General features: G+C 32.0%; 1 protein-coding gene across 1 annotated transcript in view; it reads left to right on the plus strand.

Annotated features, from left to right (window-relative positions):
* The window catches only part of LOC134711234 (DNA polymerase epsilon subunit 2-like), a 36,350-nt gene extending 25,466 nt beyond the window's left edge, over positions 1-10,884 (plus strand). Inside the window, exon 15 of the mRNA XM_063571718.1 lies at positions 10,725-10,884. Coding sequence (XP_063427788.1) covers positions 10,725-10,808 — 84 coding nt within the window. The 3' untranslated portion in view covers positions 10,809-10,884. The remainder of the gene's footprint in view (positions 1-10,724) is intronic.
* The last annotated feature ends 13,476 nt before the right edge of the window (positions 10,885-24,360 follow it).

Below are 24,360 nucleotides of genomic sequence, written 5' to 3' on the forward strand. Positions count from 1 at the left end.
TATAAAAATTCACCCTACAACAGTTTTCATACTTTCAACCAAGCTCTAAATGCCAGCGATTTTGCGGGATGTTCATGTAAAATTGATTTTTAGATAGTTGAAGAATAATATAGCCTTTAAAGTGGGTTTAGATGAACATTTGGATTGTTTTTAGCATGTTTTATAGGCCATATTTCTGTTTGACAGTCTGTTTTTTCCTCTCTGTACCGCCAATAGGTCCTGAAACTATTGTTGTGTTTTTCATCAAAGATTTGACGCTTGATATTTTAAATTTAATTTTATGGAAAAACAGCAGAAATGCATATGATTTGTTTTGGACCTCTTGATAGATAAATGTCTAAGGTTTAAGGAAAGTATCACTCTAATAGACAACTTTCGAGTTAGATGCATTTCCGTCAAAAACTCTGGTTTTAGTGAACGTCATTTGTGCGTTTAGGGGCGTCGTCACTTCCATTCCAATGTTGAGCGAGTGGTTGGGAAACTATAATTCTATATTGTACGAATTATTCGGCAAATTGAATTCTCAAAAGCTTGATGAATGCTAATAGTGCAGGGATACAGGCAACCCCTCTATCTGGTAAATGACGTCATAAAGGCGCGTATAATTGACAAGTTTTTTCCGGTGACGGATGAACTCGAAAGTGGTCTATTGATTTGGAGACTTTTGTGACATTTTCACCTCCCTTTTTGCAATATTGTGTATCACTGTATCAATTAAATGCACATTGTAGCCATGGTTACACCAAAAAGGGATTATATTTCACCTTTATAACTATTGAAATTGAAATCTATAGAAGATGCTCTTTCCAGAAATATACACATGCATTACACAAATAGTAAGCCTTATTTATTAGACAGGAAGGAAACTAAATGTATATTGCTATCTAAGAGAGAATTTCTTATCCACGAGGTAAAGATTTTCATTGCTTGCATCCAATCAAAAAGCACATATAACATGATCACGTGTGAATGTAGAAAATGTAAGTAAACAATTGTCATGTGCTGATTGTGCAACAAGTCTCTTTACCCCCCTCCCCACCCCTTGAAAATAAACAACCAAAAAAGTACTATACGATGATATTTAGTCACAATATAAATGTTTTGAATCAACTTATAGAAGTTACTGTGTATGTGTTTTGCACAAATGTTGGAATGTCAACGTATATTTTCATTTCATGCTACACCAAGTCTGTATACTCTAGATGGTACTGTCAATAATAATGTGTTTAAATGGGCGTGACTTTAACCACAGATGGATGGGACAGCATTGTTTTCACAAATGCTGGCTTATTGATATTGATAGGAACTACTTAAACAAGGATATTTTCTATAAAGTTACATTACTGTCTGTACATTCTAGTTTGTCAACCATTTTCAGGCCCTGCTCACTAGATCAGGGTCTAGTGACTGAATTAATAAGCAATATTGCTGTCCATCAGATTGTCTTTTCTGAATTTCATGTTGATAGGTGAAGCATATCTCTGAAGAAAAGTTTATTTCTATAAATATATCTATTTTTAAATGCCTTTTAATTATTGCTAAGCTGGAGGGATTTTGTTCATTGTTGAATCTGTACAGTTATCTATATAGGCTCACTTCTACTTCATTTTGTGTCTGGTGGATATTTGTGTCATTGGCAACCACATCACATTTTCTTGTTATTAAAACAATAGTTTTCATGCTATGGCGTATAGCCATCTTTGTGATTCAGATCAGAGACTCTGCTTGGAAACATAAACTAATACCTCATTTATTGAGGGGTTATTTTCAATGCCAGACTGTCTCTTCTCAAATAAACAGAAACATGGGATGTGAATATAGTTTTATATTGTTTGAAACATTTTACTGCAAATGAAGATTTGACATTATTACAATAATAACAAAAGCTAGACTTATTACTTAAATATGCTCCTTAGTGTGCAATACAATATTACTTCTTCTAATGACATCATGAAAGTGTACATTAGGGAGAAGAATGCCTACTTAAAACTTCGTTTACCAAGTCACATTCTGTACGTGCCTGTCACAAGTCAGTAGCCTGTATTTAAATGGTAGTCAGATTATGCTGTTTTCCTTTCATTATTTTATACATAAATCAGGCTGTTAGTTTTCTTGTTTGAATTAATTAACATTTGTCAATTTGTAGCTTTTTATAGTTGACTATACGGTATGTGTTTTAATCATTGTTGAAGGCCATCGTACTTCGACTGATAGCTGTTAATTTCTGGGTCATTTTGTACCTTGTGGAGAGTTGTGTCATTGGTAATCATACCACATCTCATATTAAAATAGACTTAATTAAACAATCGAAACCAGGAAAAGTTAAATCATTAAAATGCTGAACTCTGAGGAAAATTCAAGACGGAAAGTTCGTAATCAAATAGCAAAATCATAAGCACAAATACATCAAACTAATGGATAACAAGTGATTCTAACTTAGTACAGGCGTTTTTCTTATGTGAAAAATGGTGGATTGAACCATGTGAAAAATGGTGGATTGAACCTTGTTTTAAAGCTAGCTAACCCTCACTTTTATGACAGTCAAATAAAATTGCATTATATTGACACTGATGTGTCAATAAAACAAACAGACACAATAGGTAAACATGTCACATGTAGGGCACAATAGCAAGTGGAACCCCACAAACAAAATGGTGATCTCAGGTGCTCCTGAAGGGTAGGCAGATCCCACTTTACATGTGGCGCTCTTCATGTTGCTCATGTTATTACAAAGCCAGTCAGTAGTCTAATTTGTTGTTTTAAACTTTGTTTGTAATTTTTTACATTTGTTGCTTTTATAATGATTGAGATGATACCACAATGTTGACTGCTGTACCCCTATTTTTGACATTTTTACTCTTTGAGTGTTTATTTTGTTCACGCATCGTTGACAATGTAATGGAGTTTGATGCAACTGTCTTACAGGTGAGTGGTTTAGCTAGCTATAAAACCAGGTTCAATTCACCATTTTCTACATTAGAAAATGCCTGTACCAAGTCAGGAATTTGACAGTTGTTATCCATTCGTTTGATGTGTTTGGACTTTTGATTTTGGACTTTCCTTTTTAGCTCACCTGGCCCGAAGGGCCAAGTGAGCTTTTCTCATTACTTGGCGTCCATTGTCGTCCGTCGTCGTCCGTCGTCGTCGTCGTTAACATTTTACATTTTGAACTTCTTCTAGAGAATCACTGAATGGAATGAAACCAAACATGGCATGAATGTTCCTTATGAGGTGCTGACTAAGTGTTGTTACTTTGTAGCCGATCCATCATCCAAGATGGCCGCCAGCGGTGGATTTAGTTTAACATAGGACCCTATGGGAAATGCATACAAATGACTTCTTTCAGAGAACCACTGAATGGAATGAAACCAAACATGGCAGGAATGTTCCTTATGAGGTGCTGACCAAGTGTTGTTACTTTGTAGCCGATCAATCATCCAAGATGGCCGCCAGCGGTGGACTTATTTTACATAGGACCCTATGGGAAATGCATACAAATGACTTCTTTTAGAGAACCACTGAATGGAATGAAACTACACATGGCATGAATGTTCCTTATGAGGTGCTGACCAATTGTTGTTACTTTGTAGCCGATCCATCATCCAAGATGGCCGCCTATGGGGGACTTAGTTTAACATAGGACCCTATGGGAAATGCATACAAATGACTTCTTTTAGATAACCACTGAATGGAATGAAACCAAACATGGCATGAATATTCCTCATGAGATGCTTATCAAGTGTTGTTACTTTGTAGCCGATCCATCATCCAAGATTGCCGCCAGCGTTGGACTTAGTTTAACATAGGACCCTATGGGAAATGCATACAAATGACTTCTTTTAGAAAACCACTGAATGGAATGAAACCAAACATGGAATGAATGTTCCTTATGAGGTGCTGACCAAGTGTTGTTACTTTGTAGCCGATCTATCATCCAAGATGGCCGCCAGTGGGGGACTTAGTTTAACATAGGACCATATGTGAAATTCATACAAATGACTTCTCTTAGAGAACCACTGAATGGAATGATACCAAACATGGCATGAATGTTCCTCATGAGATGCTGATCAAGTGTTGTTACTTTGTAGCTGATCCATCATCCAAGATGGCCGCCAGCGGTGGACTTGATTTAACATAGGACCCTAAGGGAAATGCATACAAATGACTTCTTTTAGAAAACCACTGAATGGAATGAAACCAAACATGGCAGGAATGTTCCTGATGAGATGTTGACCAAGTGATGTTACTTTGTAGCCGATCCATCATCTAAGATTGACGCCAGCAGGGGACTTAGTTTAACATAGGACCCTATGGGAAATGCATACAAATGACTTCTTTTAGAGAACCACTGAATGGAATGTAACCAAACATGGCATGAATGTTCCTTATGAGGTGCTGACCAAGTGTTGTTACTTTGTAGCCGATCCATCATCCAAGATGGCCGCCAGTGGGGGACTTAGTTTAACATAGGACCATATGTGCAATTCATACAAATGACTTCTTTTAGAGAACCACTGAATGGAATGATACCAAACATGGCATGAATGTTCCTCATGAGATGCTGATTAAGTGTTGTTACTTTGTAGCCGATCCATCATCCAAGATGGCCGCCAGCGGTGGACTTGATTTAACATAGGACCCTAAGGGAAATGCATACAAATGACTTCTTTTAGAAAACCACTGAATGGAATGAAACCAAACATGGCAGGAATGTTCCTGATGAGATGTTGACCAAGTGATGTTACTTTGTAGCCGATCCATCATCTAAGATGGACGCCAGCAGGGGACTTAGTTTAACATAGGACCCTATGGGAAATACATACAAATGTCTTCTTTTAGAGAACCACTAAATTGAATGAAACCAAACATAGCATAAATGTTTCTTATCTGGTGCTGACTAAGTGTTGTTACTTTGTAGCCAAATTTTATCTTTTTTTATATGAATTCAAAAACCCAAATAGAGTCAGGTTAGCAATACAGGCTCTTGAGAACCTCTAGTTGACTTTTCCTCGGAGTTCAGAATATTTGTGTTTTTACTTTCTTTTGGTAGGTGACATGCGAAAAGCGAACAGGATTGTAGTTACGCATAAGGAACATATCCCATATCATTTGTGAAACGGATTTTCAAAAATGGTCCGTAAAATTTACAAAGTGATGATTACAACTTCACTATTTGGAATTCTTGATTTAAAAATGAAAAGGTCACAATTTGGAAGCTGAAATCATTTCTTTTGTTGTAAAGTTTTGTTTTCAGTCAACCCTCATTGTCAATTTCTAGATGTAAGTCCTAATCAAATGGCATGATTATCATAAAAAAATGTGTTGTCGTAACCATGTAAGAATATCTAAAAAGAACTTCCAAACTAGGAGAAAGGAAAAGTCCCTCTTTATTTCCTGTGTTAAACCTTTTAAATCAGAAACAAAGAGTGAAGTAACAACTTGGGTTAAAACAATTGATAGGAAAAGCAGGAATTGATATAAAAGTGTTTCGGACACATAGCTGTCTATCAGCTTCTTTGTCAAGTGCTGCTACATATGACATTCCTATACACAATACTGAGAACAGTTGGTTGGATAATCAGCACAAATTTATAACATATTTTATTTTGAAACTATTCAGAAACATGAAATAAGCAATAGCATATTTAAAAACAAATAATAACGTGTATTATCATTACAAATGTAACCATAGCTTTAAACAATATAATAGTATACTACCAAATCTTTGTTATCATAAATATTGCCTGCACATATACTCTGAGATGAATTTGGTTGAATGTAGAACTGTAAAGTTCAATGGAAGCAACTAAGTCATCTATTGTTCACTAAAATTTCCAAATTAATCGAAACTTGTTGAAGACTGAATAGAATTTTATTGAACAATTGATGGCTTAGGGCTTACATGCCTTCCCAAGCTATTTGGACAGCTCCCTGGCTTCTACTACAATCAGATCATTCATTCATATTTAAAGAATGACATTTGACAGTTACAAACTTCCATTCTCTCTCGTGTAACCCCTAAGTAATCAATTAAACAATAAATTTCAGTCTTCAAAAAGTTTCAATTAATTTGGAAATTCATTTATATTTAGGGACATCAGAATAATGGTCCTTTGTCATTTCACTAAGTTTAATTGCAGCACTGGTGTAATCTTTGTCAATTTTAGCAAGTGCTGTAAAATATGATTTCGCTTCGTCTAGCATACCCATCATCTGCATTGCTATTCCATTAAATATCAATGACTGACAATATAGCCTGATCATTGATTCTCCTGTAGGAATTGTTTTTACAGTTGCCCAAAATATCTGTTGCATAGCATCTTCACATGAAAATTGGTCTTTTAGATGGTTGAAACACAAAAATCGAAGGAAATATGCATATACTAATGGATGAAAATTGCCATAACTTTTTATAACATCCTGTTGTAATTCTTTTGGAATGATTTGCGACTTACATGAAAATTGAGCATAATTAATTGTTGATGATTTTAAGATTGTTATGAGTCTTTCTTTTTTCACCAAATCAAGTGCAGCTTGCTCTTTTGGTGTCACATACGTCCTTCTGTGAGTTGAATGATTAGAAAATATGTTAGTACATTTTTCGTCTGTGTATTTTGATAAAGCATAAATGATAAGTTCTAAAGATGTAAAGTAATGTTCATGAACATAAAAGAAAGTGGACAACATGGACCATCCTGCTACTGCATCTGAATTTAAACCTATCAACAGACAACTGAGGTCATTTTTGTATTTAGAGTACTGTTGTTTATTATTTTTTTGTTGCTGAGCATATGATTTTTGTGGAACATACTGATGTGCTCTTGATAGAAAGTATAGAAAATAATCACGTGATAAATCTGTTTTACAATGATGAAGCAGACGATTCAGTAGTGGAACGAGACCTCTTGCATAACAATCCGGAGTCATACGCTTTAAAAGTTGTAAAAAATCATATACTAATGTAGGAGTCATATTTAGTTGTTTGATTGTATATGTATCATGTGGATATCTAGTGTAATCATGTAGTGTTTCAGAAGCCGAGACGCATTGAATTCCTTGTTGAGATAATTTTTTAAGTAGATTGGTCAACTTTGCTTTCTTTTCTAACTCTGTACTAAAACGTAGTAAAAAAAAATTACAATCAGGAATGAAATAGTGTAACAATGTTGAATATTGTATACTATATAAAAGTCTGTGCAAGCATGCCATGAAACAATTTGTAATATTGTCTGGTCTCCAAACAGCAGGAGCTGAATCATCAGACACCCAAAAAATCAAAGTCTTTATGAAGTATGAACACATTAAACCTTTCAAATCTTTATTCCCTTCAATTATCTCTTTCAGGACTATTTTTAGCAAAGCATAACATAGTAATTGAGTATGATTGAAAGAAAATACAAGTTGTTTTTCTGCTAACGAAAATGATATACGCCATTCCAAATCCTCATATATTGACCCCTTACTACCAATTGGAACAAACAAAACTCCAGACATAGTTATTTTAGACATTATTTCAGGTGAAAGCCATGATGAACGAGGTCTATTGATCCATTGTGCTGCTTGGGAAATCCATTTGTCACATTTAAAGCAATGTGCAAGATCATAATCACCATTAACATCTGATAAACATGGACCATGAATTTTAGTTAACCCAAAGTCAGTTATCACTTGATTTTCAGAAAGGGTCTGTTTATATAGTTTACTTGACAAAAGATACTTCATTCCATGTTGCTCTAAGATTTTGCTGTAAAATTTAGATGGCCTGTTGTGTGTATACCGTTGTAGATTTAGATGTGTAAAACATGGCTGTGTTTCTGATGCGTCCATCAATACGGACATCAATACGACTGGATGCCTTCCTTCTACAATATCTTTTTCAGATTCATATACTTTTATATTCGCATCAATGACCATAATATCAATGTCACTACCTTTTAAATCCAGTCCTTCACTTCTACTGCCACTGCTTACCATGTTGTGAGTGGTAGAGTCTTGAGCTATGTAAGTTATTCTTCTACCCTTCACTACCTTCTCGGACCCAATCTTCCGACATAAATAGTCATAAAATTGTAATGATTCTGATTTGTTTGCAGACATTTTCTGTCTTGATGACTTTTCTGTAAATGATTTGCTGTTTTACCAGGACCTATCTTCTGAAAAATGAAATTATCTACTTTGATTATGACTTTGAACAATTTTATTTTGTTAATGAAATGTATTTAAAGAGTCAACAGTAATATGTACCGTTATACATCACACATCAAAATATATGTATCCATAAAGTATAATATTGTATACATTTATTCGATTTGAAACCTTTTTCTTTTTCTTTTTTTAATATATTATATTTTTATTTAAATCTGTACATTTGTTTGTTGAAAAACATCAAGTACTCACTACTGGTACCTTATCCCGGCTTCATTAAGTCATATGAAACGAGTGACTGGTGAAGAATAATGTTTATCCAATTCTTGAACCAATGCATGAATATATCATTAACTAAGTCTTCTGTGGCCGATTTTATTATTTATTATGCAAATGTTTCGAATAATGGTAAAAAAAAATTATCTCTCTGTTTGTTATGATATGAAAATATGGCATCTCATTACTTATCGTGTTTGAAGCCAAAGTTTACTGATTGTCACCTTATAGTCAACAATCAACAAAGAATGCATGCATATTGAGCGTGTGTTTAACATGTACAATCAGATAATAGTTTATTCCAGTGACAGATCGTTGCGTATTGCGATCGCAGGATTTTTACGAGAAAGGTCACGCTTAGGTCATTTTGCATACAGAAAATATGTCGGCGAATTGCTTCCTGGAAACAGGCAATTAAAATAAAGTAAAGTTCTTCTAAATGTGGACAATGATTTTTATTCATAAAAAAGTATATGTACATAAGTTTAAGAATGAAAACTACATTTTGTTATAAAAAAAACATATGCATTATTTTTTTTCAATTTGAGGTTTTATATAATGACTTTAACATAAGTGATAACACAATTATACAGCTGATAATTTTCGTTAGTATTATACATAAAATTTTCCATACTTGAATTATATACCATGTCAGTAATAATATTAAACATTGTCAAAAGAGAAATTTACCATTAATTGTCTAATATATTAAATGCACAGGTTATGAAAAAAATAAAATAATTTGAGTTGTTGAACTCAAATTAATGTAAAGAAAAAGAAAAAGAAAACCAAGAAACAAAAGTGAATAAATAAATAAAAATTGAATGATAAATAATCAGTTGAATTTCAAAACCTTTCTCTGAGCAGTTTGTAATGTCTGAATCTCATGATTCAAAGAGATGATTTTATAAAAGAATTATGGTTTTATTATAAAAATTTACGTGTCCAACAGACAGACATACCATGTATACAGAAACAAGCTGTTTGGCTTTTCAGCAAGTAAAACTAATTTATAATTTTGAAAAACTTGATAAATACAGAAAATCCAGCGTCAAATTTAGCTCTCCAATTGGACCAAGTTTATTACATGAATCTTAAGGTAGATAGGTTGTCTAAATTAGAATCTATAGAATTTTTTTGATAATTTGCCAAAACGTAGTTTAAATCAAGCTTTTAAAAAAAATAATATAAAAAGAATGGGTCACCCTTGGCTTATTTTCATGCTACATGTTGTTCAAAATTTACAGATTTTGTATGCATGGGAAACACATTTTCTGCCATAATACAAAAACTGCACCATAGAATTTGAGATAAAATATGAGAAGATAGCTGTAATAGTATGCTTTCAGATACTAAGAAGAAAAAATGAGGTCGACGGACCTGTTTTCTTGGTTCATAAAAAAAAAAGAGAAATTCCTAACTCATTTTATTGTAAAAGTACCGTTATCTGAATTATCTGCCCTTACATTTGAGCTGCCTCCCCGCATGTGGCAAAGTATGAACAAATTGAATCAAACAGAAGTTTCTTTTTTTGTAAAATACAACCATTAATATGTTCAAACATGTCAATTGCACTAGATCCTAAAATGTCTTTTCACTGACTGTCGAGGCCATAATATTTGAAAATCCTTAATTAAGTATAAATGTTAAAGAGCTGATCAAATCAAAGAGGACTTAAATCTGTACTAGGAATCAGAGCTTTGCATTAGGGAGATATATTCCTTAATTTTCCAAAAAGATAATTTTAATCAATTAATGTATGTATTTTCTTGCCAGTACCAAAGTACTGTCTACTGGGCTGGTTGTAATATATTAAAACTTAGCTAATGATATGGTTAAAGCTGTCTGCGTGCCATGGCATAGACTAAAATAAACACTATTATTCCAGTATTAGACCTCTATCTATGTATGATACGTTGTCATGGATTATTAAGGTCGTTTAACACCCCCCTCATCATTTGGAGGACATGTTTTTCAACCGAAATCTGCATTAATATTGATATAAACTGTGCCCGTCTACTTGTAACAACAATGTCATGAGTCAGACTTAATTTAGAAGCTTTTAAACACAAATTTAGAAAAACAAATTGCCGACTTTGAAAAATGAAACACCACGAAATGTGGCCTGGTAAAAAAGACCTATGGAAATAGAACATCTTTAAAACAAAATACTTCTTACTCAAACGTGTAAAAATTAAACTATGTGGAAAATATTTAATCAAATAAGGTATTGGATAAAAGTTGAAGGATTGGTGATCTTTGTTGTTAACCTTCAATAACATTGACTTCTTTTTTCTTTTCAGGGATCTTTTCCAAGAACAGAATTTAGTTTTAAAGTTTACTTACCAGCTACAAAACAGATAGAAGATAGCAAGATTGGAGACTGACATGTGTATTATAAACAATTGATTATATTTTGATGGGCTCATAGTTGATTATGGAAAAAAACATCGCTGACCATCATCTTGTGTTATGTTCTCATGCCATATTTATTCCTTATTAGTTATTAAAGGGAAAATTCACGATTTTTTACTTATGGTTTAAATATGTTCATTATGACATAATATATATATTCACAAAGTTTTATCGCTATATGTGCAGTAAAAAAGGAGAAATTCAATATTTAATGAAAAAATATTAACTACTTCCTGTAGGTCGTGACGTTTTCTCCTGGTTTTTGCATGCCGGGATTTAAAATACAATCATTAAAAGTCTTGGTTTTTAATCATATTTTAACGTAATCGTAAGCGCGTCGATGACGTATGCTTTATCTAATAATCATCCGATAATAAGAAGATAAAACGCACATACGTTCAATTGTACATATTCACGAGATAAATTTCCTATGTTAAACGTATATATTCGAATTATTTTTGTAGACAACACAAAAAGTTATAAATTTATATCTAATTAATGTATTTTTGGACTGATAAGGTGAATAAAGTAAAGTACAATAATCTGTAAAGATAATATGTTGGTGTACTCTTATTGACCTTTTACTATCTCTGCTATGACTTGGTTGATACGATGTGTGTATTCACGGTTCTGTGGCAATACTCGTAGATGGCTTGTTGAAAGGTAAATTGTTATTTGCACTTCGGTATTTAACCATGCCTCTCGGGCACACCTTGCCAGGTGTGACTGTCTATTCGGATCAGTGAATTATAAGACAAGGGAGCATTAAATACACATATTTAAAATATATATTCAAGTTGGTGACAAATAAAAATTGATCGCCGTGGAATTATTTAATTATGTTTGGTGCTATTATTTATTTGAATTCAAATAAGTTAATTTACTAAGAAATACACAATTTTCGGTTAAAGACGGGAAACTTAATTCATATGTCCGATTGAAATGATTTACACCTTTTGTCCTTGATTGATGTCTAATAAAAAGGAGAACTTAGAAATTAAAAATAGCTTTACCAAAGTATTTTTATTTGTCTTTATTAGGCAAATAAATGAATGAGAACACTTAGATTTAGACTTTTTAAAAGCCAGGTACAAAGTAATAACTGGAACTCACGGAAGATAACTCTACCGAAGCGGAATATAATATGAACGAATAAAGAAAAAATACTTTTGTACTTGAGAAGTTTAAAAAAAAATGACAGCAAATTTAAGGTCTTCTTGGTATGGAATCGAAAAATTACGAATAGATATTCTTTGACAAGTGTGAAAAACGTCAACCAAATTTAATCATAATCAGGGATGTCCTTATTAAATAGTCTTCGTTTCACAACGTATAATACTTTTAAATAACTATTTGACCAAAGATGTTTAAAAACAAAAGACAACGAAATTTAATGTCATCTTTCCCTGTTTTTGAATGTAATTATAAGTCTATTCAACTGGCAAGAATACCCCTAAAGCGGACAAATATCTGAGAAGCAGTTTATTCTTTAAATTTGCTGTCATTGAATATCAAGAAAGAAATAAATCCCAAAAATGATTTGAAACTTTATTACTCAATAGCTTTCCTAGAAAATATTCACATCCCTCGGGGATTATTAGTGTACGTCCAGTTGCATATGTCGGAACAATTGTGGTGATGACGAATTTCTTTCTTTATTCGAGAACAATCTAATTGATATATAAATCTGTGATTTTACTATGTTCATAACTTCGATGAACCAAAGCAAGTTATAGATCGACCTGTATTTAAATCAAATTAGTCCTCTTCTTCTTCTTCTTCTTTTGGTATATAATAGTCTATCGAATTGGATGATAACATACTGTTGGTATACGTGGACTAGTCTATTTACAAAACTTTTACCCCAATTTGCACAAAATGTATGTTTCTTTCTTATGTTCAATGTATACATGTATATATTTTAAATTGCGCTGTAGTTCCGTAACTTTCTATCCGGGCGTATAAACGAATCGTCGACAAGTGCGCACATTTTTTTAATCAATATTTCTGGAATGATCCAACTATGTCCTTTACTATTGACAACAAGTAAATATTACATTTTCCCAGAGACATATAATAAATAGTCTCTGATTTTTTTATTTTTTTTGGTATAATTTTTTTTTTTATAAATAATATTCTTTACACCAGAAATTTTATTTATAAACAAGCGTATGAGTTAAGTAATGCCAAGTATATTATATCACTTTCGGACACGCAAGACAGAGATGTATATTATACATGCACCTGATAGTTCAAAATGGAAAGTTATAAGTTATCGGCCGTGTACACTGATCAATACCTACAGAAGTGAAACGATGCATGAACTTGCAAGCCCGACAGGAAATCGCTTGAATACCTGGACGTGTCACCTTACACCCCTCACAATACCTTTGGGAGTAATACCTTAAGCCATGCGTGTGATCAGTGGAGCGAAGATCCTAATTTATTTGAATAAAGTATATTACTTTAAAGAATTATGAACGAATTAGATTTTCGAAAACAATTTTCATGGAACACTTATTTATGATTTAAACTTTGACTTTTTAACTAATTCCAATATTAACAGTTTAAAAATAACAGACTATATGGTTATTAAAAAAATAAGAACATTTTCCGAATCAAGTTAGTTAGTTAGTCAGATAAAACAACCGTACGATTGACAAGATATCGACACGTAATTACGACTACATCGGTTACTGTAGTTTTGTTTCTTGTGGTTTATAGACATATCGTGATTTTTGTTTGGACAAGATAACAAAATGGCGGAACGCAAAGAACTGATAATCAAAATTTAAAATCGATGGTGATCTCTTATCTAGCGGAATAAAACTTTAATATTTATAAATTTGAGCATTTTTATACAGAATGGACATAATATCAATTTTTGATTTTTTTGCGAAGTTTCCCTTTAATATCCCTTGCAATAACGTTTATGCTCATCTTTCTTAAAAAGTCAATTGTGCCTTTGTTATTAATTGGAGTGATCTTACAGTAAGATTTTTTGAAACACTGTAAAACTCAAAAAATAAAATAGGCTTATGTTTGACCATATCTGAGATTTCAATATAATATATTTATTCAGGGAACGAAAATTTGATATTACTCCTTGAAAAATATTTATATTTATCTGTTGAAGGAGAATGTGCAGGTGGTAATAAGTTAATTAAGTGGTACACGAGGTGACAGTAGTATTAGCCTATAGTTCTTCCATTTTGACTAACAACTTGAGATAATAAAAAAAACTTAGAGAAATGTATGAGCTCCAAAAGGAGTGAGTGAGACCAGGTGCATCAACAGAATAAGCATCTGCTCCTAAAAAAAATATTGAACACCCAGGATAATTCAAAACGGAAAGTACCTTATCAAAATCAAAAGCTCAAATACATCAAACGAATTGATGACAACTTTCATATATTCCTGCCTTTATACAGGCATTTTCTTATGTAGAAAATGGTGGATTATACCTCTCACTTGTATGACCGTTGCTACGCAGCACTAAGGAATATGACACAAAAGTTATTCAAAGGATCAGAAAACTAGTCATTAGAAATATCACTATGACATGATGTCATCAAAAACACATTGAAATTGACGTTTCACCCAAAAGTGGCCCCAATTTACATATAGCATTTGGACAAAATAAGTTATCAGTCATAGCTTTACCCGAAAATCAAACAGATATTTCAACACATTCCCATAGTTCTAAAAATGCAGTTCGTAGCAAAATATTATTTTTGATAAATCCTTTGCTTATTTATTGAGATTATTTGACTGGTCTTGAAGTTCTGAAGCCTTAATGTCGGTCACAATAGTGTTTGATGAATATGTGAAATGTGCTTTATTTTATATATTTATAGTCCTTTTTGATTTTAGAATTTACTTTTCATTTCAATTTACACTTTTCTAAATTTCTATTTGGAAGTTGCCAATCAAACTAGGAAAACCAGGAACATCTTCATCTTAAATATTATTATATAGAAATACATTACTGCAGTCTTTAAGTAATAAAAGGTGACGGGCAAATTATTGATGTATTGATTGCTGTTTGTTAAACGTCTAGTGACACATATTTCATATAATTTAGGATGGAAATGGGGAATGTGTCAAAGAGACAAAATAATTATCAAAGGTAACCAGGCTTATAATTTGATACACCAGACGCGCGTTTGGTCTACACAAGACCTGACCAAAGAGCAGAAAACATTTAAAATAGCAAATATACCGGCTACAATTATCAGTAAACATTGAAAGAACCAGGACCACTCCTGAATTCCTCCTTATTTCAATATTCTGGTGAAACTACTTTCCCCTTTAATCTTCCACAAACCAATTTACATTCAATCTTTTTTATACATTGAAACATTACAGACAATAGTTGCCACTAGATTTCAAAATACCCTATCTTCGGTCTGCTGAATTTGGCATGAAATATAAGGATGCTACTATTATTTTTTTATGGCGTAGTCCTTTGCCACAAATAGCTTCAAGATTTTAATTTTATTACAAGAAAGAGTAACTAAACAATAAGAAAACTGTTCAAAAAGCGGTCATAGCGCAAATGATTTTGAAGTTCAAATTCTCGTTTATTTTAATAAATAGTAGAAGAAAATATTTCTACATACCCCAATATCACAACATCAAGTTCAGGTCAAAGTTTGATTCAACAGTTAAATACTTGTTTTGCTGATAAGTTCCATTCAGTTCATTACAACAAACCAAATACCTAATATATACAAACAGAAAGAGTGGATAGACGTAAACATTTTAAAACTATTTATTGTGTACTATTATTAGTTTGTTTGTCTTTTTCATTTTTAGCCATGGCGTTGTCAGTTAATTTTCGATTTATGCCGATAACTTTCCTTCTGGTATCTTTCGGCCCTCTTTAATTACCACCTAACGTCATGTTTATGCTTAGTATCGATCTGCTGAGTCGAGATCTTTTCAATCGATTTGACAGTTTCCCTATATTTTTGTTGTAATTAAATTGTCCGAGAGACGATAGAGAGTTGAAAGCTCACAGACATGTTTAGTCCTGTCACATTCATATGTTATATCCGCATATTTATAGATGACGTTCACACATTGTTGGCAATATAATGAAATTGTATGCGAATGCCATACAATTGTGAGATTAAGCTACATGTAAAACCAGGTTTATGTAAGAAAATGCCTGTTCAAATTCGTTTTATGTTATTAATTGAAAGAAAACCGTAAATTTTGTCTCTTAATTGTTCGGACGCTTGGATTTAATAACATATTCTGTTTGCAAAAAGAGTAAAATCACAAAAAAGCGAAACTCAGACGAAAACTCATAACGGAAAATTCCTAATCAAATGGCAACATTAAAAGCTCAAACACTTCAAACAAATGGATAACAGCTGTCATATTCCTGACTCGGTACAGGCATTTTCTTATGAAGCAATTAAAATTACTTTAAAAAAGTTATTAAGATCTGGTAAGCAGTATTACCATTGCAAAAATAACAACATGTATTACGTTACCAAAAAGAAGCTTACCTCTAAATTCATATATAGCGAAATATCAACTAATAACTTTTATCTTTTGTCATGCATAGAGATGATTAGAAGAATTATGAAAATGGTCCGTTTTATAAGTTTTTATATATTCTGAATCACTCTGGTTATTCCATTAAACAGCTTACTCACCCTTTAGTCTATCAAAATTTATAGTATCAGTTTCCTCCATGTTATAGGGATGGCAAGATGCTAATTTAAATTACTTGTTTGAAATATCATTTAAGGTACGACGGTGCACTTTTTGGTTTTCCGATGATATAATAATTTCATTCAGACAGATATTATACTTATGATCTACATTATACTATGTATAGCAAGAACGCGTGGAAGTTGAAACATAAACAAAAAATTCCTCATTTACAGATTCCTGGCAATGTTGCATGGTTTTCCAAACGACAATGTGTGCAGTTTGTTTTTTTACAAGTTATGTAATTAATTAGCCTTGATGAATCACTTATACTGTTTCAGTTATAATGGTCAGTGAAAAGTTAATGTACAGCCACTGAAAAGTAACATATGATTAATATGTGGTCAGTTTATTTTGAATAAAAAGAAGTGCATTGTCCTTTGCAGAAATTAATGGTTTTACATTTATATATATAAATAATAAACTCTAGGCAGAAATTGTCTGCATTTTAAGGTAACGCAATGCTTACTCTGACTGTAACTATAAATGTATAAATCCATCTTTATCTTGATAGTTTTACAGCTGTAAAGTCAGAAATATGATGACAGTTGTTATCCACTTGTTTGGTGTGTTTAAGCTTTTGATTTTGCCAATCGATTAGGGACTTTCCGTTTTGAATTTTCCTCGGAGTTCAGTATAAATATATGGTTTAATTATGAAAAGGGGGCTTTTTTTCGTCAATCTTAATGTGTCAAAATTACATGAGTATTGTTTGAAGCAATATTTGAATTATTGTACAAAATGTTGATCGGCTGACAGACGGACAGAAGGACATTGATAAACCACATGACTTTGTGAACAACCGAATTAGACTTATCACTGATTTTGTTCTTACATTAATGAGTGGTTCACAATACGCTTACCTTTCCGACGCTTCTGAGATTACCTGCAGATTTTGGTGGAGGTTGGTGTAGTTCATTCTTTAGATTTTTTATGTTGTGTTTTGTAAACTCTTACACACTGGTTTGTCTGTTCATGTATTTATTTTTAACCATTGCGTTTTCAGTCGAGTTTGAATGATCTTTTGGTATCTTTTGGAAAGTTGACCTCCAAGTTTCAATGTAAACAATATTAATATTTTAGTTACTATCTTAATTTATGCTAACAATTTCTTCTATGTATGATCACTAGTAGAGGAAATTTAAAAAAATGTTCGAAATGTAGTTAAAGAAAAAACAGTGCACTTTATGTGGTTTTCCATAAAAGAACTTCTAATTTGTACTAACGATTTACATTAATAGCTATATATATATAAGTGACTAATGGGAATTGTTAATTAATTTGTTAAAATTTATTGACAGATTCCGGGTATCACTCATGGTTTTTTCCATTTAAGTTTACGCATTGTTATAAGTCATTAATTAGTTTTCAGTGAAGATATTTAATGTTTGATGCATATTTAAGTTTTTACCCCAGTATGTTTCGTAAGTGAAAAGAATGTGTTGAGCAATAGTAAATATTAGGTTACTGAAAATTAAAGTATTTTCAATGGTTCCTTGCTAGAAACCAACAAAATGCAAAATGCATATTAACAAATGATATACCATTGGTATTTAATATAAGGTTGCCTTACTTTCAATACATGTAAGTTTTTACTATTTTTTAAAACTATTTTGAGGCCCTGCCCACAAGAATTTTTCAGAATTTAATGCGGGCAGGAACCTCAACAGTTTATTTCTGAATGGTGTTTCTAATTGTGAGTTGAAATACCAAAAAAATTAATCAGAAATTCAGTAGTTCATTGTGTCACTCTCTATTATTTCACAAGCCAATGACCAAATTTGGTATAAATCTGAAATCAAATCAAACAATTTATTTTTCTAGGCAAAGTTGTAAATTATTGTTGATACTGATATTTCGAATGATTGTATACTAAAAGTAATAATTTTGAGTCTTGTATTAAGTTAAATGATATTTTATCTGAATGGTTCCTAGTTAATACCGGTTTGAAACAAGGGTGAATTATTTCACCACTATTGTTTAATTTTTTCATTTATGATTGAATTGATGAAGTAAAAAAAACTTAAATGATGGTATTAAGATAAGTGAAGAAAAGTGTGTACAATGTAATATGCAGACGATGTAGTTTTCTGAACAGTGAACGTGAATTACAAATCATTTTGAATACTTTAGAATGTCGATGTGATAGAACCATGATAAAGGTTAATTTAAGAAAAATCGAAAGTTATGCATTTTAGAACACCTTCTGTGCTACTTTTCCTTTCGTTTTTAATGAAAAATATGTGGAAAAAATATCAAATTGCATTTAGGTTTATTATTAAACAAACATTTAAATTATAAGGATATGGCAAAATCAGTTGCCAAATATGCCAGTAGGGCATTAGGGTTATTAATAGCAAAATGTAAAGCTCATGGTAGTTTTCAACATAATGTATTTACAAAACTGAACAATTCAATTGTATGGTCAGTGATTGACTATGGTGTCTCCATTTGGGTACTAAGGAATTTCTATGTGTAAATGCTGTTAAACATAATGCTTTGAGATTTTTTATGGGAGTGGGTAGATATACACATAATAGTTATCAAAGGTACCAGGATTATAATTTAGTACGCCAGACGCGCGTTTCGTCTACATAAAGACGCGCGTTTCGTCTACATAAGACTCATCAGTGACACTCATATCAAAATATTTATTAAGCCAAACAAGTACAAAGATGAAGAGCATTGGGGATCCAAAATTTCTAAAAGTTGTGCCAAATAAGGCTAAGGTAATCTATGCCTGGAATGAGAAAATCCTTAGTTTTTTTTCGAAGTTTTGTATACAGGAAATTTATAAAAATTACCATATTATTTTTATTCATGTCAACACCGAAGTGCTGATTACTAGGCTGGTGATACCCTCGGGGACGAAACGTCCACCAGCAGTGGCATCGACCCAGTGGTTTAAATAGTTATCAGAGGAACCAGGATTATAATTTAGTACGCCAGACGCGCGTTTCTTCTTAGCACTTAGCACTTAACGCAGATATGTGACGGAAACCATGAATGGTTTAACAATGGTCTTTCATATTTAGGACATGGTCACTCTTTATTAAGATGTTTAATTGTAGACTTAATAAAAAAACATTTTCTTTGAAGAAATAATTTCTGTTTTAATAAAGTAAAACAAATTGATTTGTAGAGTGAATACAAAGTTTAAAGAACATGATGTTAATCAGTATTGTAACATTTAATGTGTTTTGACCTAGTCTAATATTAAATATATCGAAAACAAACTATTTCCCGTATACCAAAATAAATGGCATTCAAATTTACCAGCTAATGAAAGCAGTAAATTGCGTTCTTTCAGGTTATCTAAATCAAATTATTATACAGAAGTATGTTTGAGTAAATCTATGCCCTGTAAATATATAAGTGCTTATTATAAATTAAGAACAGGTATTGCTCTGATAAAAAATTGAAACAGGCTGATATGAAGGTATAGATGTAAATGAAAGTTTTTGCTTTAATTGTAGAAAAATGATATGAATTTAATTGAGGATGAAAAACATGTTTTATTAAAATGCCAAGAATATGCAGATTTGCGAACGATATTTTTTTTAACAGTATATGTACATGTAATATAGAAAGTAATTTAGTAATTTGGGGGCAAATTATACCTAAAAGTTTTGCCAAATACAGCTAAGGTAATCTATTCATGAGGTAGAAAAGCCTTAGTATTTCAAAAATACAAAATTTTGTAAACAGTTGATTTATAACTATGACCATATCAATGATAATTCATGTCAGCACAGAAGTGCTGACTAATGGGCTTGTAATACCCTCTGAGAAATAAAACTGCATCTGCATCATTGGGCAAAATAATACAAGTTCTATAAATGCATATCAGTAGACACTTATCTTGTCATTGCACCGATCGCCTTCTTTTAGAGGAGCATGTGGTTCTCTGTTTTTCTAAGTAACCTTGGTTTGTCTCATCATAATTGATTAACGTTATTTCGACGTCGGTAAAATACTACTGATTGTTTTGCTACAACAATGTTTATCCAGTCTGCGTATTGACCACATTTAGGACAACGACATTTTAAAATGTATTTATGTAAAATATATACTTCAATAAGAGTCCAGAAATTAATAGTGATAGCATATGATGAAGTAAGTAAGTTCAATCCCCATTGAAAAATGGTTCGTGACGTAAACAAATACTTCCTTAACTGCAAGTGAAAGGTGAAAGTATTTAAACTACAATATAAAAGCTATTGTGATCATAAATAAGCTTGTACTTAATTTATATCTGAGCGTCACTGATGACGTGCGTTTTGTCTTCAAATATCATGTATTCTTATTATGTATAACTTGACATTCTATTATACCTTTGATAACTATTCACATCACTGGGTCGATGCCACTGCTGGTGGAAGTTTCGTCCCCGAGGGTATCACCAGCCCAGTAGTCAACACTTCGGTGTTGGCATGAATATCAATAATGTGGTCATTTTTTGATAAACTTCCTATAAATAAAATTTTTTTTTGTTGAAAAACTAAGGATTTTCTTATTCCAGGCATAGTACAGTAGTTGTCGTTTGTTTATGTAATATATACGTGTTTCTCGTTTCTCGTGTTGAAGGCCGTACTTTAACCTATAATGGTTTACTTTTAAATTGTTATTTGGATGGAGAGTTGTCTCATTGGCAATCACACCACAACTTCCTATATCTATAGATTTCCCCAGCCGTATTTGGAATAACTTTTGGAATTTTGGATCCGGAATGCTCTTCAACTTTGTAATTGTTTGGCTTAATAAATATTTTGATATGAGCGTCACTGATGAGTCTTATGTAGACGAAACGCGCGTCTGGCGTTCTAAATTATAATCCTGGTACCTTTGATAACTATGAGTCTTATGTAGACAAAAAGAGCGTCTTGCCTTGTAAATAAGAAGCCTGGTACCATTGATAACTATAAAAAGAAAACAACGGAACAACAACACTAAAGTGGAACAAAAAACAAACACAAACATACATAGAAACGAACTATTTAATATCAACTGCCATATTCCTGAATTGGTAAAGTACTTTATTGTACAAATAGTGGATGGAAAACCTTGTTTTTGGACTAGCCACACCTACCGCTTGTATGGCAATGTTAATCAATATCGTTATGTGAAAGAAACACAGCACACATAAACTCAAGGACTCTCAGAACAGAAAAACACACAAATGAATAATGTAATAGTCATTACAACATGTAAACCGCCGAATGATAACGAACATCTCCTATTAACGACAGCAAAGGACATCACGAACCGTGACATTTTCATGTGAAGGAATATATAATCTTGGAAGTTTTTCGATGGATGAATTGAATTGTCTTACATGAGATCGAATAAGATAAGAAAATGAAAATAAGATAAGAAAAAATATCCGACTATCTAAAATAGTTAGATAATCACTAACGATGATTTGATAAAAGTACGGATGCACATTTAAAATATTTAATGATGTAAATAGTATTCATGTAATTATTCAAAAAATAATGTTAGCTATAATGTACTATTGTTAAAGTTAAACATTACTATAAATAAAGAAATACGCCAAGTCCTTGACAATAAGTTTTATTTGATAAATCAGTGACTAACATGGATATGAACGTGTACTGATGCACCTTCATTCGCATTTCTGATGAATTCCGTTATCTTATGTATTTTTGGTTAGTTCCTTTTATAATTTTAAAATGTCATCATAACGAATAAGACATCTTGAAATCCAGCAATCAGTTTGGGCAATCGTAATTTTTTTGTTTGTTGTAAAGGTGTTTTAAAATACCAAAAAGTAGTGCGTAAAGATTCATGGATAGCACATCTTTGAGGTCATAGGTAAATATCAAAAGCATTTTCCTACAGTTCTACAATGGGTAACTGTTCCAATCAGACTTTCAATAAGTGAGTTAAAAATTACAAATTGAAATTCCTTACATAGTTGAAGACTTGTTTCAAAACATATATAACAGAGTAATATATAGTCATTTGTATTATTATCTAATAGAATTTTCTGTATATTTTGGTTTTGACTCAAAATATTTCCTTATTTGAAGAAAAATATGTCTTACCCGTTAGTGTTCTAGCTAGATTAAGGGCATGGGCAATTCTAATTACGACCACATCTGCCTGAACAAGGATAACTTCATCATGTTAGTCGATTAATTTAAAAAAAAAAAAAAAAAAAATAGACAAATTTTCAAAAAGTTATAAAGAAATTCATAACGAAGCGTCTTCCACACAAATGTCCCTATGGGTGTCCTGGATCCTTCAATTACATCTGATGTAGCAAATTCCATTGTGACGTCAAGGACATGAAGCCAATGTTTTATTTGAATTTAGAACATGGCTTTATTAACAGAGGCAAGACTGAGATTTATTATTGAATGTCAAGTTAGAAATAATAATAATACATGATATTGTTTATTTTTATTTATATTTCCTGCATAATTTTGTTAAATCTAGGCTACCTACTAATTACTGTAATCACCAGAGGATTTCAGAATGAAAGCTCTCTTTTACGGATATAATTTTAATATGATTTAAGCAAAACAAAAAATAAAATTTGCAATTACATTTGTTAGTACCATGATTACGGCTGTTCCAAGATATGATACATTGGGACCCAGGGAAATGCATTTAAAAAACTACTGGTTGTGTCAAATATTTTCTACAGCGAAAAAGCAAATAAGATTTGGAAATAATCTCTGCAGGTGGTAAGCCTATTTTTAAAGTACCATGTATGTCTGAAATGTTACACATATATAAAGAGATTTGTTCAAGAAAAATCATGTATCATCTTAAATATTATAAATGTCATTTGGATTCTGGTGGAGAGTTATCTTTTTTGCAAATTAATTATACCACATTTTTTTCAATTTCATAAATGTTTACTATTGCTTTGTTATCCCCATTATAATTTCTAACTCAGCTTTCTCCACCTGCATCTAATTTTAAAATATAACTTAGATGTAAAATTTTATTTCAATGGTTGGACTCCTATAGTTTTATCACATGAATGCACATTGTTTACTCTCAGTTCAAAAAGTCTTGTTCTAGCACTAGTGATTTGGGAATGGTCAGTGTCGTCAAGTAATTCAAAAAACAGTTCTAATAGTTCTGTTTCCCCCATCATCTGTTTTGCTATACCAAAAAATATGGTCGATGTAACAAGTGCACAATGTGCTGACTCTTTGTTTACAAGAGTTTGCAAAGTTGCTAGTCTTAGCTGTCGCATAGCATCATTACATGAAACAGAGTCATGTAAATGGTAGAAGCACAAAAATCTGAGGAAATGTGCGAAAGTAAACGAGTGAAATATTCTACCTCCATTTATAACATCCTGTTCTAGTTCCTTTGGAATGATTTGTGACTTATACCCAAAGTGAAGATGATTTATTGTTAATGTTTTCAAGGTTGTTATAAGCCTTTCGTTCGTAATGATGTCAAGTGCAGATTCCTGTTTTGGTGTCAATATATTCCTCTTTGGGTGTGAAAATGCATTATGAATTTTTTCATCTGTTAACTTTAACAAAGCATAATTTGTAATGTCTAATGATATTAAGTAATTTTCATGAACATAAAAGAATGAGGCAAGCATTAACCATCCTGATACTGCATCTGAATGTAGACCTGTCAACAGATGACTACGTTCAGATTTATACTCACAATACTGTTGTTTGTTGTTTTGTTTGTTCTGTGTATATGATTTTTGAGTGACTAACAGGTATGCATTTGATAGACAATATACAAATATATCACTGCACAAATCTGTTTTTGAATGATATAGCAAATACTTGA

This window comes from Mytilus trossulus, chromosome 3 (genome assembly GCF_036588685.1).
Source record: "Mytilus trossulus isolate FHL-02 chromosome 3, PNRI_Mtr1.1.1.hap1, whole genome shotgun sequence".
Classification (NCBI taxonomy): Eukaryota; Metazoa; Mollusca; class Bivalvia; order Mytilida; family Mytilidae; genus Mytilus; species Mytilus trossulus.